The following is a 20,453-nucleotide window of genomic DNA, read 5'->3' as shown; positions in this document are numbered from 1 at the left end:
TGATGGGTCAGTGAGCTTGTTGACATTTGCTATGCACTAGACACACAGGATTACTATAGAGATTCACAACAATTGTTCGTCTGCTGTTCTAGACCAGGAGATGAAATAGCAAGTCAAATTTCCTGACCCTAGTCTTCATTCAGCAAGTGCTTGCTCTGTGACTAGTGATCAAGTCAGCATCTGACCTAGACAGACGTACCCAGTACCCAGTCTGTATTGTCAAGAATTGTGAAGCAGAATTATAGACAAGAGAAGTTCCAATCCCTCCAAAGATGCCAGTTCAATCTGGGAATCTCCAACTTGACCTCATCACCCCCTGCAAGCTCCTGCTGGAAACATGATCTCTCACTTTGACGTCTCACTCAGTACCCCTACCCACCCACATTCCACTCCCAACCCCCACACCACAACACCACACTCGAAGTACAACAGAAAACAATAGTGGGGAAGAGATTTCCCCAAGTTCCCTAGAGCCAGCCCCTTGCACTTTCAAGCCATGGCTAGTGCTTCCCCTGTGTACCCCTGCTCAGCCCAGCTTGACTTTCTCCTGTAAAACCTTAATCAGGGGGTGAGCAAGGACTAAATTCTTAGGAGGGAAAAACAATAAAAAAAGTAATGAGAAAGAAAATTCAACACATGGTGGGCGGCAGAAAAACCCTCATAAATGTTTATGCGCAGGGCTTGGATCCTTCCTCTGTCTCCCAACCTGGTTTTGTCCTCCAAACATTTCCAGGGGCTTTTCTGTGCTTCATAGATATTAGAAGTCTTTGAAAAGGTGATAGTCTTCTAGCAAAAAAGGAAAATCAATGTGCTATTTACCTCCAAGTCCTCCTCAATCCCTTTCCTTCCAGCTAGAACACATCCTTTTCAACTACTTCCCACCTCATGTTTATAAAGACAAAGGCAGAACTAATTCAACTGCCCAAATAACCACAAAATAAAATGAACCAAGAAAAGGAGGCAAAACGGAATCAAGAGGAACCATGAAAGGGGCACTCTGGGACTAATTGATATGATATGCCCAGTAGACAATGTTGAACACCACAAAGGCAAGGGGAAAGAGGGTCCGGGACCACCTGTCAACCTTAGGGACATAGTCAGGGTCAAAGAGCTTGGAGGAGAATCCTTCACTGAAGGAGCACCCAGGACTCGGGGGGCAACTGTCATCAGACTCTGAGTTACTGTCCTTGCCTTGGTCAAAGCCCACAAAATCGTCAACATTAAGGCTCCAGGTACTGTTAAGATCACACCTGAGTTGCTTCTCAAGGTCAAGGTAGCCGCTCTCAACTCTGATGTCATCAGGCAAGCTACGGATCTCATCAAGGTTGCTACGAATCTCATTAAGGTTGCTACGGATCTCATCAAGGCTGCAGCTTGCTTCCTGCACACACCTGTGACTATAGACAAGCAGATGCCTCCCACTAGGGCCATGGCCATGGCTCTCATCTGAGCTCGAGTTCTCTTCAGGGTCTTCCGGGTCACGGGTATCAGCATGGCCATGGGCGTCAGCACGGTTGCGGATTTCAGTAGGAATAACACTGTCATCAATCTCAGAACCATTAAAGCGAATGCCATAGCTGGGCAGGGCCTGCTCTGAGGTGGAGGGGAGATCACTCAGGCTTTCTCTAGAGGCCAGCCAGGCCTGCTCTGAGAGAGAAGATAGTGAGCTGAGGCTTTCTGAGGTAGCCAGTGGGGCCTGCTCTGGGATGGAGATCAAAGAGCTGAGGCTTTCTAGGCTTGCCAGGCAGGCCTGCACTGGTCTGGAGGAAAGAGAGTCACTTTCATCTTCTATGCTAACCTGGTCATCCTTCAGGGAGATAGCAGATAGATTTCTGAAGTCAGGAGGTTCATATCCTACATGAATAAGCACTGGTGGTGGGGAGGGAGGAAGAGGGAGGGGGCTTTCCTCATCGGCACTTGCAGTGTGACTGTTGATCTCTTCCACTGACAGAATCATCTCTTCCTGGGATCTCCGGTGTGCAAGGGGCTGAGGAACAGGAACAAGAGGCTGTTAGCACGTAAGGGAAATCCACGGTGGCTGCCAAGCCTGTGTCTCCCTGGGGCAGCTGCTCTCTCTGGAGTGCTATGGGGGTGCATGGAGGCCAGGCCTCCTCAGGCAGATGTGGCTGGGCTTCCTGGGAAGGAAGGGGGCACTGCTGGACATTAATGGACTGCCGGCAACAGAAGCCTCAGCATGGCTTTGGGAACTGAAAGAGCAAAGGAAGGAGGGGTAGGCTAACCCCTCTGGTGTCTTTCTCTTCCTTTCAGCCTCCCTGTGCTCCTTTTCTCTCTGGTTCCTTCACCGGCCCTTGAAAATATGCCAAGTGGACAGGATTTGAAGTCAAAAGGTCTGGGAAAATCTAGTTCTGCCACTCACTGCCTTGTGACCTTGCGGCAATGATTTGGCCTATAAAGGAGTGAGGATAAATTGTTCTGTTTCTTTGCTATCTGATGTGCGTGTGTGTGTGCGTGTGTTGTGCGAGGATTAAAGGAACTAAGAAATGTGAAAGGGTCAAGGGCTAAGCTTAGGCTTAAGAAGGTGCCCAATCCCTAATCAGGGAAAGCTGATTGTTAATCAAAAAGCCAAACCTGCAGCATCACTTCCCGGTAGCGGTAGCGGGCCATGACTCTTGGGGCTCTCCTGCGTCGCCTTTGGTTGCGCCGGGATCCTCCTCGGCTGTAGAAAAGATAGTTGATGTAGACATACTCCAGCAAGGACAGGAACACGAAGAAGAAGCATACGACCATATAGATGTCGATGGCCTTAATACAGGCAACTTGGGGGAGTTTATCCCGCAGATGTGAGTTGATGGCATTCAGGATAAGCATTGAAGTCAGACCTATAAAGAACAAGGCACAGGGTTAGCCTCCTCAGGTGGCTGAAGTTCTTGGCAAGCCATCAGGCCCACATCCCGCAGGAAGGGAGCAACCATCATCTCTGGAGTGGGGAGGGCCCTCAGCAAAAGGCCTTCAGTTCTCTAGGCCTGGGGACTTCGCTCAAGTGCTCTCTTTGCTCTTCCTCCCCAGCTCTACACCCAGCCCATGCTTTGATGGTTCCATGACTTTCTCATTGCTCTTAGGATCAAGTCCAAAATCTCTAGCCATGGTTTCACAGTGGGACTTATACCTCCAGCCTCTTTTGCCTTCCAGCACATAGGCTTTCTTCTAGATCATGTCCCTCAGGAAGGTTTGTGAGCCTTTAAAATACTACACAAATACTGAAGGTTTAGTCTGACATGTGCTCCTCAAGAAAGAGGCTGAGGAGTCTGCCCCAAAGACGGTGAGGGAAAAACCAGACCTGGATGTGGGGCCCACTGGGACCAGATAAACTTGGGAGCTGATTCTCTAGGCCCCTCCCTGGTACTGCTCAAAACCCTCTGGTTCTCCCCATTGCTTGGACATGAAGTTCTAACTGCTTAAACTGGAACTTCAAGGTCTTTTCAAGTCACTCCTCCTGTCTCTCTGTGACTCTATTTCCCCACAGCTCCTGCCCCTAGGCACCCTTTGACTTAGTCCCCTTTTAGGGCCCCTGTGCCTTTTAATAGCAATTTCCTGTTTTGGTGAATGACAAGTCTTATGCCTCTGCCTCCTACAAGTCTTGAAAATGCAGCTTGAGCAAGACTGTTTTGGTGCAGTTTTAGCCAACAAGATCTGGGCCACTTCCGTCTTTGGCACCTCACAGTATCTGTCCCAGATACTCACTGAGGGCAGCTTCTCTGGAAGTCCTCTACTGCCACTTTGATGGGCATTTTGATATGTTGCTTAATCAACGTTTGTTGTATTGCATTTCTGATCAGTGTTCGTTCATGTATCCAGCAAATAATGCATTCTGATACTTGGGGTCCAACACACCAAGATCCCAGCCCTGATGTTTTTTTCACACTTGTCTGCAGTATCAGTCTCTCTGCTGGGCATTGGCTAAGCCCCTGGATAAGTGCCTGCTGGGCAGGCACCATATTGCTTCCTTGCCCGTGCAGTCACATACCACCCCAAGTATTCCTCTCTTACTCTCGACTTTTTTTTCTCAGCAAGATGATCCAAGTTCCTCCCTGGGATGAGGACAGGACCTACCAACTGTCACCCTGGCTGCAGAAGATTCATAGTTCATCCAAAACGATATCCAAGAGACAACAGTGGTGAGAACAGTAGGCCAATAGATCTGCACAAGGTAGCTGGTGACTTCCCTCTGGACCAGGAACCTCAGTATCAGGCGCACATAGGAACCTGGCAAGGAGACATCCTGCTATTAGGGTCGCAGGGCTGAGGGGATTTTCAGGGTGAAGTACAGGATGGAGGAGGGGAAGCCCCCAATATTCCAGCCTGGGCAGTCTGCCAATCTGACCCTATTTGCCTGCCGTGACAATGGCATATCAGTAGGCCCATATGGCATGGCAAGTCTGTTCTCTCTTCCTTCCTTCCTTACTTGTTTCATGTCAACTGGAGATGTGAAATGGGAGATATAGTAAATACTTCAAAGTGACAAACGGGGGGCAGGCGGGGGAGGCTGGCTCACGAGAGGGGGCCTGTTTTTATCAGGAAGAGCATGAACATTTTACACCTGTAGAGGGTCAAACTTGGCCAAGTGCTTCCACACCCGTTTCCTCATTTGAAGGGGGTTTTGGAAAGTGTCTAGAGCCAGAAGGAAATAGGAGAGGAGGCAACAGAGAGTGTAGAGGTCAAAGGCAGACAGGTGTCCAGGAATGTACAAGGGTACAAAAGAAAGACGAAATGGGAGAGAAGATCAGACCCACCTGTGTAGAAAAACACCTCTTTGCTAGTCATTGTCTTTCCCAGGAAGCTGAACTGAGGAATGTGCAGCTTCTCAGTCCCCTGGATGGCATTCCCATTGCCTTCCCAGTATAATACAATGTCTTCAACCGTGTAGCCATCTGGGAGAGGGAAAGAAACAGAGTCAGTCTGAGAAAGCTGACATAGGCAGATTTCACACCAGAGCAGGCTGTGGAAACCAAAGGATGGTCGGAACCTGCACTCTTGGGGCACCTTTGAGGTTTTCTGAGTCTGAGCACAGAGGAGAGGGGCACTTGGAAAGGGAATTCTCACTTTGGAGTTTCTTAGCCAGGAAAGAAAACAGAGCAAAGAGATGTGCTCCTACCCACTAGCTTGCACATAATTTCCCAATAGCAAGGTACAATTTCCCCGGAGGACTGACTATTCACCACGTGAAAGGCCACCTTCTCCCAGACGTTTTGTATATACTTCTGTCTGTCTGTTCATCTACTGAACAGAGAGAGAATGGGGAGGGAGGGAGTAGGGGAACGATGCCCTCCCTGTCACTGTCTACTCTGCCTTTGGTTTCTGGATGACCGTGACCCCAGGTAGGAAAGAAGGGGCCTTGGGAGATATACGTACAGCTCTCCACTTCCAGCTTGCAGGTCTGCTTGTCCAGAGGGAATTTTTGCAGATCCAGGGAACAAGCTGCTGTGGTGGTAAGTCTGCAGAGGAAAAGCAAAAGGAAGGGAAAAGTGAGTCAAGTCCAGGCAAGCAACCGTTCCTAAGAAAACTGAGAGGTACTCCACATACTGACCCACCTAACACTTTCCCGAACTGCCTACACTCGAACTGGGTCTTCCTTTCCTCCCTCCAGTTTTTCTTTCCCTCTTTTTCCTCTTCCTTTCCTTCCTCCTAGAGGAAAGCTGGGTCACAGTTGTGTAGGAGGAAAGAGAGAATGTGTATGTGACAGAGAAACCAAGAGGTCTGACAGGAAACCTCAGGGCAGCAGGATGGGAAGGGCCCTTGAGGAAACTGGATGGAGGGACAGAAAGTGGACCTTCTTGCTGAAGAAGGAGCGAGGCTGTCGATAGGAAGTGGTGCTACACTGAAGCGGCTGAGGTGCCCAATCCAATGTGGAGTGCCCGTATGTGGTATGCAGGTATGGATGTGAGCTGTAGCCCAGGCCCACCTTTGGCTGTGGGGCCTGCTCCCACAGCGCTCTCATCTCTGTGTACTGGGGCTGAGCAAAACGACAGCAGTAGGTATAAATGTGTAGGAGGTATTAACATACCTAAGGTGGGGTGTGGAGTGTTGGGCAGGGGCTTCAAGTTGCCACATGGTGGGTCTGTGAGAGGAATCTGAGGAAGGATCTCGGAGGAGCTGCAGAAGTGGAAGTGACCACCACATAGAAGGGAGACTAGGCCTTGTCCCTTTCAACCCTTGAAGTGATTTCCATTTTGTACACTGGGTAGGGTGTGTGTGTGTGTGTGTGTGTGTGTGTGTGTGTGTGTGTGTCCCTTCCATGAATCCTCCACGCAGCATTTATCAGCTGAGGCCCCCTTTACTGACTGAGCCACCCAGGCACCCTAGCTGAGGCCCCCTTTAAATGAAACAAGTATGACCGGTGACCTTGTTCCCTGCAAGCTTTGTTGTTTTTTTTTCACTCTAGCACCTTGGACCACGGAGAAAGAAGAGAGAAACAAAGGGATAGAGCAGGAGCACACCCCAGAGAAAGAGAGACTCAGAGACAGGGGCTGAACCCTGGTGCAACCACCTCTTGGAGAAATTTTCTGAGCTACGCTTATCTCTTATGCTTGTCTTAAGAGATAGTTTGTAAGAGATGATGCTGTGAGGAGAGCCTCAGTGACTATAAATAAACCAGGGAGGATTTCCAGCATGTGTGTATCCCATGTGTACGGAGCCATAGACAACAGACATATATTGCACGCCCTGGGCCCCCTGCATGATGCAGATATGACCAACGACAGAGATTGGGCCCCCTCCCTCAGCATTCATTTGTCTCCCTCCCTCACATCATGGGAGAGAAAAGAAGTAAAGATAAATAACAGAATGTATACAATGCTAAGGTGGAGGGAGAGCTCTTCGAACTGAGAAAATCAAGGAGGGTGTCTTGACAAAGAGGGCATTTAAGTTAGGGATTGAGGGAGGGGCAAGGTGTGGGGGCAGGACAGCCGAGGGTGGCCGTGGAAACCTCTGAGGGTTTCCCTTTGACTACCGGATAGGATGGGTGAGGGGGCAGTGCCAGACAGCAACAGGGTCCTTCGTGCATCCCTTATAGTGCATTCGTGGGATACTCAGGGGGAAGAAGGAAGCCTGCCAGGATGGTCCTCAAGCCCCTGGGGAAGCTCACCGGATGCCATACCGCACTGTTCCATCTGGGTGAAGCTGAAACACGCGATTTTCCACAGTCACATCATGCACAAAAGCATCCTTGCTATTTAGAAAGTAGCAGTCAGGGACCCATAACTTCTCCAGCATCCGATAGTCCAGGGTCAAGTTCAGGTTGGTCTCATGGTATGCTAAACGTGGATCTTTCCAGGTTTGATGAAAAAACATCGTGATCGTATAGTCCTGAGGAGAGAAAGGTAACTCCCAGTCATAAGTGGGGTTGTCCAGCTCTCCATCCTCAAAGTGTGTGTGTGTGTGTGTGTGTGTGTGCGCGCGTGCACGCGCGTGCAGGTGTAAAAAATACATCCCAAATATAGATGAATATTGGAACATGTAAGAATGTTAAATGTTAAGAATAAACTGAGCTTCATGTAATTAAAATCCAGGTTAAGAAATGAAATATTACCAATAACTTTCAAGTATCAATGTATTTCTTCCAGAACATATTCCCCACATCTACCTCCCAGCAGTATCCATTATCTTAGATTTTAATGATAATAGCTCTGTTGCTTTTTGTTAGAGTTTTATTTTTCTATGTCTGTATTTCTAGGAAACATATTGCTTACTTGGACCTATTTTTAAATTTTTCTTCCAAATGGAATTATACTGTATGTATTCCTAATTTGTTTCTTTCACTCAAAATCCTATTTGTGAGATTCCTTCATGTTGATGTCTGTAATTAAAATTTGCTCACTTGCACTGGAGAGAATATTCTCTCACGTGAATATACTATGTATATACTACTATGTGAACACACAATATGCACCAAAATCAACATGAAAGAAAAATAATGACATGAAAGTTCCACTTTACCCCCTCACCAAGGGCAGATGAGAGTTCTCAACGCTCCTGCCTGGCCAACACTGGTATGGTCTGACTTTTGACTTTTGCCAGTCTGGTGGGTATGGAATGGATTCTTGCTCTGGTCTTATTTTGCATTTCACTGATTAATAATAAAGTCAAACATATTTACACATGTCCATCTGCTACTTGATTTTCTTCACAAAAGTGACGTTCCTGTTCAAATTTTCTAAACATTTTTCTATTGTTTTAAAAATATTCTTATTGGGGCGCCTGGGTGGCTCAGTTTGGTTAAGTGTCTGCCTTCGGCTCAGGTCATGATCCCGGGGTCCTGGGATTGAGTCCCACATCGCGCTCCCTGTTCAGTGGGGAGCCTGCTTCTCCCTCTGCCTGCTGCTCCCCCTGCTTGTGCTCTTTCTCTCTCCAATAAATAAATAAATAAATAAATAAATAAATAAATAAATATTCTTATCAATTCACGGGAATTGTGTATATTTTCAATAGCAGTTCTTTCTGTTGCATATATCTTAGTCCACTCTGACTTATCCTTTTATACTGGTTTTATTTGTCTGGCAAAACAGAAGTTCTAGAAGTTTTGGCTAGATAGAATTTTTTAAAAGATTTTATTTATTTATTTGAGACAGAGAGCACCAGGTGTGGGGAGGGGCAGAGGGAGAGGGAGAAGCAGACTCCCCACTGAGCAGGGAGCCTGAGATGGGACTCGATCCCATAACCCCGAGATCATGACCCGAGCTGAAGGCAGATGCTTAACTGATTGAGTCACCCAGGTGCCTCTAGATAGAATTTTTTTTTAAAGATTTTATTTATTTATTTGAGAGAGAGAGAGAGAGAGAGAGAGAGAGAGAGAGAATGAGAGAGAGAACACGAGAGGGGGGAGGGTCAGAGGGAGAAGCAGACTCCCTGGTGAGCAGGGAGCCCGATGTGGGGCTCGATCCCGGGACTCCAGGATCATGACCTGGGCCGAAGGCAGTCGCTTAACCAACTGAGCCACCCAGGCGCCTCTCTAGATAGAATTTTAATATAGGTGAAATTGCCAGTATTTCTTTTTATGGCTTCTGTTTTCTATGACTTTTTAAAGAAGTCCTACCACAAACACAGTAATCTATATTCTCCTTTAAAAACTTCATAAGCCTTTAACCTTTAGGTTTATAACTCATTTGGATTTATTTATTTTTTGTTCCAGGTGGCTGTAGTTTCCAAAACCTACCATGTTCATTTATGTGGGCTCTGTTGCAAGTCAGAACAATTGGAGTTGGCTTATGACCCTGCTCCTTGCCCCATGTTCCCCGTTCCCAGGCCCATGGCTGAAGCTGGCACACTTACCATAGTCATTTCTGAGATCTGTTCAATACTGGAGACATAGATAGATACTCCCACAGGCACAGGGGCACCTACAACACAGGAAGACACTATTACATGCAGGGTATGATGAAGCATGGCCTCAGGAGCCACACTGCCTGGGTGTGGGAGTAAATATGTGGGTTGTCTATGTGAGCCTGTTTACCTGTGAATGTATTTGTAAGCAGGTCCACGTGTGAGTAAATGCATGTTCATGTTTGTATGTTAAAGATGCTTTTACATGAGCGTTATGTATGTTTGTGTACTGGATGGATGTGTCTGTGTGTCCGTGTGTATGAGCATATTCATGTGTAAGTCTGTGTGTGAGCATGTTAAGTGCATGTGGGAGGGGATGTGTAAATGAAAGTGTTTGTGTGACTGAATGTTTGGGAATGTAAGTGAAATTTTGAGTGTGTGACTTACAGTCAGTGTGAGTGAGCACGTTCGTTGTGTGACTATGTTTGTGTGTGTGACCTTATTTGTATGCAAGTTATAAATGTGATTAGTGATCATGTTTACATACTCACACTCATCACACTTATATATGTGGGTGTCTGAGTGTATATAAGCACCTTTATGTGCTTGAGTGGATGTGTGAGCATGTTTGTGTGTGATTAAATATGAGTGTACACGAGTGTTTGTGTGTAATTGAATGTGTGACCATGCTGATGTACAAGCGAGTCCATGAGCATATTCATGTGTGCTAATGTGTCACTGTGCAGGTATGAGTGAATGTGTGAGCATGTTAATGTGAGTGTGTGCATGTGGATGTGGATGTGTGTTCATGTGTGAGCCTGTTCATATATGGGCATGTTTGTGTAAGCTGGTAAATAGGTGGATATGTTTGTGTGAGTATGTTCACGTGTGTGAGCAAGCTCCTATGTGAGTGAGTGCATTAGCCTGTTTGCATGCAATCATGTTAATGTGCATGTATAAGCATGTGCATATCAGTATATGTGTGTAAGCATTTTTTGCATGTGGGTTAATATGAGTTATTTATCTGTATGAATGAATGTGTGAACATGTTAATATGTATGTCCATGTGTGTGACTATTCAAGCATGCGTGTGTGCATCTTTGTATGTATAGAAGGGAATTTGGCAGTGCGAGTATAAGTGAATGTGGGAGCATAAGCATGTGAATATGTCTGTGTGTATGAATACATTTTTTAAAAGAGTTCATTTATTTATTTGAGAGAGAGAGAGAGCATGAGGGGTGGGTAGGGGCAGAGGGAGAGGGAGACGGACAAGCAGGTTCCCTGCCGAGCAGGAAGTTTGATCCCAGGACCCAAAGATCATGACCTGAGTGGAAGTCAGACACTTAGCTATCTGAGCCACCCAGGCACCCCTGTGTATGAATAAATTTTTGAGTGTGTTTGTGAGAACATGTTCATGTGTGTATGTGCATGTGCACACATGTTCATATGTACACAGATGTGTGAGCATGTATAAATACGTGAGCAGGTGCATGTGAGTGTAGGTAAGTGTGTATACTGAATTTATGAGTGAATGAATTTGTGAGTTTGTTCCTGTGAGTGCATGTGTGAGGGTGTTTGTGTATGTTAAGATGTGAGTGTGACTGAATGTGTGTCTGAGTGTCTTTCTGTCTCCTGGCTTTCTTTTTCCGTCCTAGGTGTTAGCACTGCCCACTCAAATGCGATAATGGATTTGAAAATATGTAGTAAACTCTAAAGTGCTGTGGCAAAACACTTTTTGTTGTCTCCTATTGGCTGAGAGCTGTCTTTACCTAGCCCCACAGCTAAGCCATTATTCTATATGTATTACGCCAAACTGCTGCTATGGGAACATGCATGACATAAATGCATGACACTTGCAATTTAGCCTGCTGGCTTCACTGCAGGCTGATAGCCCAGAAGCTGAGCTGCCAAGAGGGAAAAGCATCATTCCTACCCCAATGTTTCAGGCAGTGACATGGAATTGGGCATCAGCATACGAATGGCAGCTGAGAAGTGAATGGGCCCAGACTCCAGCAATATACATAGTGACAGGGGTTTCTAGAAATGTAGTTCTTTATTATAGCCTTTCAGGCTCCTTACATGCCTTTAGAGGGTGAAAAGTATGTTAAGCAGGCAACAAGCCCTAGAGGGGCCATGCAGCCCTCCCCGCCCCCACTGCACTCTTGGATCAGACTTCTCATCTTGGACCACTTTGTGCTACTCAGGCAACCCCATCCCTTACAGTGGACTCCTGGGGGACCTGAACCCTAAAGGGCCAGGACATAGTCCTGTTCAAGGGCCCTCAGTGGAAGGGGTATGTGGGAACTGAAATGCAGTCCACACTTCCCTCACCAAGCTACGAGGCCTGGCCTGGGGATGTAGCCTGGAGGAAGGAGACCTGGGACTGTTTTCTAATTTACCCATCTAGTGGGGACACCTTATGAGAGTCTAGCCAAGGTATCCCATGGAGGGGAACAAGAAATTTCCAGATAAGGTGTCTAAATTCTATCTCTGGGATGATGGCCTCAGCCTCACATCCTGTTGTTATCCCTCCTGATGGGCTCAGGAAGGCAGAAAGAAAATTTCCCTCTTGGAAATTTTGCTACCCTAAGTCCTTGCCGTCCCTAGCAGCCACCAGAGTCCCAGAGGAAGAACAGATAAATGAACGAATGATGGCGATGTCCCCCTCATTCCTTCACTCTCTACCTATGTCAGGCCAGGGGCTGAACTAGGTGAAGTCCTCAGGGACCTGCCTTTGGCAACACTGTGGAATCCCACTTCTCTTGCCCAGAAAGAAGCAGCTGGCCCTTCCTCCTCCTCCTCTCAAGGAAGTAATAAGGCTCCCACAGCCTCATTACTGACCCACCAAACCTGACAACAGTCAGGTGAGGCCTCTGTATGTGGGGTGTGTGTGTGTGTGTGTGTGTATGTGTGTGTGTGTGTGTGTGTGTGTCCTTGAATCTCTATTTCACTTCAGACAGAGGGGAATTTGATTTTGTGTCTAGTGGGAGGCATTAAAGGGAGTCCTGGCTAACCCCAACCCTGAAACCCCTGACCCCGTGTCCCATTGATTGGCACCCCCCCACCCCAGCCCATATAACAGTCCCGGACAGAGCAATAGTGCCTCCTTCTCTCTAAATGCTAGAAGGTCCTGCACTGTCCTTGCTCTGCCACCTTCACCAGGGACCCCATCTTTTCTCACATGCCCCAGGTCTACACGCCCATAAAGCTTAGTGTCACTTAGGAGTTTAGGCGTTGGGTGTAAATAAATCCAAGTTAGCTCAAAAGAAGGTGGTGAGGTGCCTTGGAGCTACTGTGGACCAGTCACACCTGATAATCCCCAGAGGCTGGTCCTTGCCCCTGCTCCCTCCCCCTGGCCCTGGATGTCTGTGGAGATGGCAACCTGAAACAGTGGAAAGGGTGTGCTTGGTGTACTTGAACATGGCTGTTGGTCAGCCTTTGTTGAGAAACGTGAAAATGAGGAAAGGAGCTTGGTGCAGCAGTTCCAAACCCAGTGTCACACATCAAGGTGCTGCCTGTGCCCTAGCATCTGAATCCCCACACTGAGAGAGCCTTCCTTCTGCCCTCTCCACTCCAGCTTTCTAAGGCCCAGCGCACACCCACCTTGGATCCAGGACTGTACCTTCTGTCCCCACACTCAGAGGGAGCAATACAGCAAAGGCGACACCAGTTAAGTGTCCCACTTCCAAAGCTTGGGGCTTTGGTTTTCCAGGTGGCTCTCCAGACAAATCACAGAGCCCCACACTGGTCTGCTACACTGTAGGCCTCACTGGCTGTGTGCCCTTTAGCGTGGAGGCACTGTGTATTCGGAAGACCTCGATTCATAGGTGCAAATGTGAACCATTAGCATTCATTAACTCTCTAGAGTAGGTGTCTAATTCTACCACCTGCAGGAAGTGGAGTGCTTTTTCCAACTTTGCCACTCTGATTTTTAGCTCTTTCTCTGTTTCCTTTGAGCTGAAATGTGACTAACTTCTATCTCGTACCCCCTTCCTTTTGTCTGTCCTTGGTCTAGGTTTCCTGGGTGGCAGATTGCTTGTCCCTTAAAGCTGTGTGATTGAGCCCAGTCACCCTTTTGAGGGCGGAGACAGGCAGGAATTAAAGGAGAAACTGATCCATGGGCTTCCTGTTTCAGTTTCCTTGTCATTTCTCATCTCTGTGCTTGAGGTCTGAGTGCGAGGCTAAGGAGTTTGGATTATACTTGGCACTTAAATAATGCCATCAAAAGTTCCTGAGGTGATCAGGCTGGATTTATAAAGATCACACTGACTGTAGTGTGTTGAATGAACTGAACTTGGTGGGAGCTGAAGGCTTTGGGAAGGGGTGGCAGAGGTGGAAGTGCCTGGGACCCCGGTGGGAAAGGTAAACTAGACGGAGAAGACCATGCCCTTAGTTTTGAACTAGCTGAACTAGCTAATCACTTTGCAAGTGTCCAAGGCGCAAAGAATGTGTGATCAAGTAGAAGGATGTGTGCCCCTCCCATAGATGTAGTGGAAAACTGGAGAGCCTGTGAAACCCAGCAGTTTTGTCTGTGGTTACTGCTTCTCCAGCCACACCAGGGAGCGCACTTCAGGCTGTTGTAAGGGAGGGAGCAGAAAGACCCGTTGCATAAGAAGGCGAAGAAGTGGGAAATTGCCTGGGCAGAGCAAAAGGCCTGGGGGTTGGGGGCCTGGAAGTGCTCTGACGCAGCTTTTCCACAGCCGTGGGAAGGTAGGGAGTGCCGCTGGTCAGCGTCCCGAGTGGGGCTGTCTCGCTGCATCAGTCTCAGCTCTGTTCCCACCTAACACAAAGGCTTCTAGTATCTGGACGGGTCTTACCTCCAAAATTTGGCCTCAGACGGACATCATATCTCGACAGCACCCTGTCCAAAATCTTGTGAACCACAGCTTCATTTGCACAATTTTTGCTGAAACAGAGAAGTCATCAGTAAATGCCACATTGGTTCTCAGGGAACAAACAACAAAGAACACCCCAGGTATCAACATGCCAGGGCCTTCTTTGCTCCTGCACACATGCAGACATGTACGGTCATACATGTACCCATCTCTCCCTGCTCCCCTCCCTCCCTACAGTGAGTCAGCCAGAAGCGCAGCAGTGACGCAGACTCTTTTTCCCCTCCCCCCTTCCGCTTTTATCTAGAGAATGGGGCACAAAGACTGGATACTTGTTACCAGGCAGGATTGGGGAGGAGGGGGGCATGAGGAGGGAAGACTGTAGGGGAAGTGGAGAGGGGAGGGAGTGGGCAGGTTCAAGCCCTGAAATGAATGCGTTACTTCAACCCCTTAAGAAGCTCCATCTTGCCATCAGCCTGGATGCAGCTTTCCAGGTTGGTGGGGGTCCTTCCAGGGGCATCTGATTGCCTCAGGAAAGCTCATCTTCCACCCCCAGTGTCCCCCTGAGCTGAGCCAGCCAGTTCGCATTCTCTAGCTCAGTCACATTTCCCCTACTTCGGCTAGGACTGGGCATTTTGTTCTCACGTCTATGTAAATCTTGTGTTTATACAACTCTGCTTTTTAAGATTTGACATATGGCACATGACGCAGAGAGAGCCTTGCTCATGTAGCAGAGATTAAAGACCCTCACCCAATCAAACCATTTTAGATTTTGGGGGCCCAAGGGCTGTCCTCAAAAAGACATGTATTCTGGGAACAGACATCTCTTTGGCTAAGCATATGCTTCCAGCCTAGACGTGTTTTGGGTGAGCCCATGTAAGTGGACCCAGCTCAGCCCTGCAGAGAGCTGGCCTTTCTAGAAGTCTCTGAAGCTCATCCAATTCACCCAGACATTCAGTGGGGCTCTTTTCCCCAAAAGGGGTTTGTGAATGAGAACAGGCCCTGGGCTTCACTATGACTCTTAGGATCTTTGATGCATTGACCAGGGAACGAACATCAGTCCCTGCAAATCAGCGTGCGTGTATGAGTGTGTGTGTGTGTGTGTGTGTGTGAGAGACAGAGAGAGAGAGAGAGAGAGAGAGAGTTCACTAGCGCAGTCTGGTATGTTGGGTGGAGGACATTGCAGGGCTGTCTGCTGGAACCTTGCCAGACTATACCCCCCCCCACTTTTTTCTGAATACACGCTCATTTCTGGCTTGTCATTTAAAAATTATTTCTAATCATCTTTAATGACAAAATTTCACTTTGCATCATTCCAAAGTGTACACAGGTATTATTCCCGAATTAAAACAATGCATTCCCGCCTGTTTAGTACCACACATTACCCATACGACAGCGCTCAGGATCCGTGGCTCCTGCAAATACACATTTTTGTATGGGCTACATGTAAAGTCTGTTTGTTTAACAGCTCTTCAGATATTTGCAGACCCAAACTTGAAATCAAACACAGAAAAAAACCGTTGAATCTTCAAGTGTTTTCACAGGAGTAAGTACAAAAGCACACCCATCTAAGGCCACACAGCTGTACGGTTATGCAGCCACTGATTGCACTGTCTGGGCTCCGATGAGGCTGAGTCAATAATTTCTATCTGCGGCATTGGAAAAGGTCTCTCACCGCTCCACACACACAAACATACGCACGCGCTTCAGGGAACAGACTAAAATCCGGACTCAAACAGGTGTCTCTATACTCTGTTTTGTGAGTTGTCCATCACCTGTACTGCCACCACCCCAATCCCACAGGTGCCAATGGATATGACTGGGAAAACCTGCCCAGGGCCTTGGTCCCGGGCGGTAGATGGCAGACCCTGGGGTGAGGGCACCGTCCTCCCCCCACCCTCAGGGCTGCAGTTTGGGCACACGCGGGGCTCTATGAGGCGCCGCTGTAACAGGTGGGCTGAAGCACAGAGCTCTCTTTCAATCGGCCACCCCCACCCCCACCCCTTCCCCCTCCAGGGGCCGGCAGGCAGGACCCAAGTGCCAGGGCTCGGCGAACCGGGTTCAAGTTACCCCAGCCCGCTCCGTCCAAGAGGCCGCCCGCGGGTCCCTGTCGCCGCCATGCCCAGGCTGGCGGTACCCGCTTACCAGTTGAAGAGGTTCAAGATGACTTCGGGCACGGTAGGGGAGAGCTCGAAGTGGAATTTTGGGGTAGGACTGGGGTCGTTGCCCTCTGCGAGCCAGGTCCTGATGAGTAGCAGGAGCACGGCGGCTCGCAGCATCCCTCTGATACCCATGGCCACACAGCTCCGGGCTAGAAGGCGCGAGAGACGGCAGTTTGCAGCTGGGGAAAGGGATGGGATGGAAGCAGTGTGGGGCGAGAGGGAGCTGGGGGGTCGCTAGGAGTCTCTAATGAGACACTAGCGAGGGTATGGGAAGCAGGGAACGCGGGGGTCGAGCTGGAGCCCAGAGCCCAGAGTCCAGGAGGAGCAGCCCCCCAGCAGCTCTGCCCCCCGCAGCGGCCCCAAGGTGCACCTGCAGCTGCGAAGTGCGCTCCGTCTGCGACCGCTTCTGGCTGCGACTGGACTCCAAGCCCTGGGCCCGGCTGGCTCCGCCCACTCCGACGGCAACGCTGACCGAACCAATCCAGCAGGGGCCAGGAGCCGCACAAAAAGGCGCGCGCTGCTGCCTCCGCCCGCAGCCTGCGCTCCGCGCGGCCCCCCGCCCCTTCAGGCCTCTGCAGTCCTACCCCGGCCAGCTTCAGACACTGGCAGGGGCGGGGCCGAGGGGGGGCGGGGACGGGGGTGGGGGTGGGAATCCGGCTGCTGGGGGAGGGGCACAGATCCGCGCCTTTGGGCGCCCAGTGGGTCCTCCTCTTCCTCTCTGCAAAAATGCGAAATGTGCTTTTCTCTTGGAATAGCGTGTGCCCAAGAGTTTGTTCGGGATTTTTGTTGTTGCTGTTTGGTTTTTGTTTTTTGCGGTGACAGGAGTGAGGTGACTTGAATACCCAGACCGAATCTGCATTCTGAAAGAGCTGGACACATTTGGAGATAGAACATAACTGACTGCTGCTCATTCCTAAACCCTTGACGCACCAGTAATCCCGCGTGTCTTGCCTCCGGGTGGAGTGGTGGGGGATCACCAGTGGGTTTTATGACAGAGCTCTAGCCATGCAGGATGGCCCCTCCATCAGGCTGGAAATTGGATTCCAATAACTCAAGAGTTTCTTAAAGACTTTAATTTCTCGGAATGCTCTTGGCCCCAAGTTTAGGTGCCCAGGACAAAGCTCAGGGAACTGGAAGGATTCGCCAATCAGAATCACTCTGAGATGTGACTCTGTCACACAGCCAGGGCATGCAGAGTTGAAGTGAGGGTCCAGGGCTCATACCTGGAAGGGGAAAGAAAGCAAAGGCCAGCGTTTCAGATGTTCGAGGGGGTTAGCCTTTGAAGAGCCGTCCACTGCAATGCTTTTGCATTCTGACCCCATCTTGTGGAAAAGTCTGGCATTTTGACTAGAGGGCTCTTATTCTTCCTCCTACCCTGAATACTGTCCTATGAAACAAAAGGATGTCAGAGGATAAGGAAATTCCTCCACTCAATCCCCTCTGTCCTTCCCATCTTTGATACATGACAAAACAAGTTCAGAAAGACGGCCCTTGAGCCCCTGGGCCAGACGGGCAAATCAACAAATAGACCTGAGTCACTTTTACTAACACTGAACCTCTTAAGGAGGGTTGCAATGAAAATGAATTTCAAAGTCACTCTTGGTTAGCTAGAACATTCACACAGAAATACAGCCCTCTTCCACTTTCCCTCAGGATTTGGTGAAGTGAGTTGGAACTACTTGTGCCCATCAAAGCTTCAGTTGCCTGGTTAGCTGAGTGTTTCCTGCAGCTTTCTTAACCATTTTAGAAGCAAACTTTTAAAAAATGTGTATCATACTTCCCTGTTTTCTTTTAAGAGCAGAACACCCTCACACCTTGCCCCCTCTTTCCCTTGCTATTGCAGCAAATGCTCTCCTTTCCACATAGGTGCAGAAATAAAAAAGGATGGTGGGATCCATATGTCACTATCACATACAGAAGTGGGTCAATTGAACCCACTCCTACCGCTGTTAGTTATGCCCCCATCATCCCTGCTCACCCAGGCATCCTTCTAGAGAAAATCCTTGCTTGATAAACATGGAAGGGCCATTCTAGGTCATTTTGTCCAACCATCTGGATTGTAATATAGGGAAACTGAGGCCCAGAGAAGGAGAGGGGATTGGCCTGAGGTCACATAACAGTGGAGGCCCAAACTATAATCCCTGTTTCTAGGTTTGCCTACTTCCAGAACGTTGTTTTGTTTTTTGGTGTGATTCAACTTTGGCTGGATGTTCAGGCAATCGCCAGCAGGTGGGAGTAGATTTATTTAGATGCAGGATGTTCCCAGCACCCTGGAATCAAATTTCACAGGCAATCCGTCTCTCATTTTTCATGGAAAACAAGCCTGAAGCTTGAAATTTTATTCCTAGGTTCCCCTGTGACTATGAAGATTGACAAAAAGTTGATGATGGTGATGAATTCACTTCCAGACCTTACATCCCAGGGGGTCTTCCTCCCACTTCTGCTCTCCCTAGAGGTAATGCTTGGTTGGAATTTCTTTTTACGATTTTAATTAATTAATTAATTAATTAATTTGAGAGAGAGAGAGAGAGCACCAGCGTCCAGTACACATGGGGGGGGCAGGGTCAGAGCGGGAGGGAAAGAGAGACGGGGAGAAGTTAGTTAGACCATCTGTGTTCTGGACCCAGGTCTGCCACATGACAGTGAGTGTTCCAGTTCGACTGGAGTGTAGGTAAATTTGAAGTAAGAAAGGGGTAAGAGAGGTAAAATGCAAAAGATTAAGCAGAACCTGCCCTAGAGAGGACCACCCACTCAGTGTACAGTAAATAAATGAAGCAAGAAAGAGATATTTGGACCTAATTGTACAAACTAAGAAATTCGATTTTCATTTTAGAATCAACATTAAGCTCTTGAAGGGTTTGTGCAAAGGAACGACTCAATCAGAGTGGTGTCTTGGAATAATCACAGTTACTTTGTAAAGGAGGAACTGGAAAGAAGAGAGATTGAGGGCAATGAAAGCAGTTAGGCGGATATTGTATATCTCTGCTTCTTGTAATGTCAGTCTAGGTAATTTGGACTAACAGTCCCAAGGAAGACAAGTAAATAAACTGGATGAAATATAGGGGAAAAAGCTAAAAATAATGAGGCTTATCTTATCAAAATTCCAATGGCATTTTTCACAGAAATAGAAAAATCCTGACATTCATTCAGAACCACAAGAGACCCCAAATAGCTAAAGCAATCCTGAGAAAGAACAAAGCTGGAGGCATCATAATTCCTGATTTTAAAACTTTAGTACAAAGCTATAGTAATTGAAAGAATGTTACTGGCATTAAAAATAGATACATAGACCAGTGGAACAAAATTGAGAGCCCAAAGAGAAGCTCTTGCGTATACAGTCAACTAATATTTGACAAGAAAGTCAAGAAGACTTAATAGGAAGGGATAGTTTCCTCAATAAATGGTGTTGGGAAAACTGGATAACCACATGCAGAAAAATGAAATTGTACCCCATTTTACACCACTGAAAACTTGAAATGAATTAAAGACTTAAATGTAATACCTGAAACTGTAAAACTACCAGTAGAAAACACAGAGAAAAAGCTCTTTGGCATTGGTCTTGGCAACTATTTTTTTGGATATGACACCAAAATTACAAGCAACAAAAGCAAAAATCAACAAGTGGGACTAGATCAAACTAAAAAGGTTCTTCACAGCAAAAGAAACAACAAGCAAGATAAAAAGGCAACCTACAGAATGGGAGAAAAATATTTGCAAACCACACATCTGATAAGGGGTTAATATCCAAAATATATAAGGAACTCATACAGCTCAATAGCAAAACAAAGCAAAACAAAACCCAAACCCACCCCCCCAATAAATAAATAAATAACAAAAAACAACCATAAACAATCCAACTAGAAAATGGGTAGAGGAACTAAAATATTTTCCCAAGAGATACAGATGGCCAAGAGGTACATGAAAAGGTGCTCAACATTATTCATTATCAGGGAAATGCAAATCAAAACTACAATGAGGTATCACCTCACACCTGTTAGAATGTCTAGTATCAAAGGGAAATGCAAATCAAAACTACAATGAGGTATCACCTCACACCTGTTAGGACGTCTAGTATCAAAAAGACAAGAGATAACAAATATTGGTGAGGCTGTAGAGAAAAAACAACCCTTGTGCCCTGCTGGTGGGAGTGTACATTGGGGCAGCCACTGTGGAAAACAGTATG

General features: G+C 47.7%; 1 protein-coding gene across 1 annotated transcript; it reads right to left on the bottom strand.

The window, feature by feature from the left end:
• Window positions 1–453: 453 nt before the first annotated feature.
• Window positions 454–16,652, bottom strand: GABRQ (gamma-aminobutyric acid type A receptor subunit theta). The gene is made up of 10 exons (XM_073887929.1): window positions 16,641–16,652; window positions 16,254–16,419; window positions 14,094–14,182; window positions 9,286–9,353; window positions 7,103–7,323; window positions 5,371–5,453; window positions 4,752–4,889; window positions 4,072–4,224; window positions 2,590–2,840; window positions 454–1,987 (listed from the first exon to the last, which is right to left on the bottom strand). The coding sequence occupies exons 2-10, from the start codon at window positions 16,400–16,402 to the stop codon at window positions 1,004–1,006; spliced, it is 2,136 nt and encodes a 711-aa protein (XP_073744030.1). The 5' UTR covers window positions 16,403–16,419; window positions 16,641–16,652; the 3' UTR covers window positions 454–1,003.
• Window positions 16,653–20,453: the final 3,801 nt, after the last annotated feature.

This window comes from Callorhinus ursinus, unplaced genomic scaffold (assembly GCF_003265705.2).
Source record: "Callorhinus ursinus isolate GAN/ISIS: 27379988/994484 unplaced genomic scaffold, GSC_fseal_2.0 scaffold84, whole genome shotgun sequence".
NCBI classification, from domain to species: Eukaryota; Metazoa; Chordata; class Mammalia; order Carnivora; family Otariidae; genus Callorhinus; species Callorhinus ursinus.
Note: the sequence above shows the minus strand (reverse complement) of the source record. Positions and strands in the feature narration are given on the sequence as shown.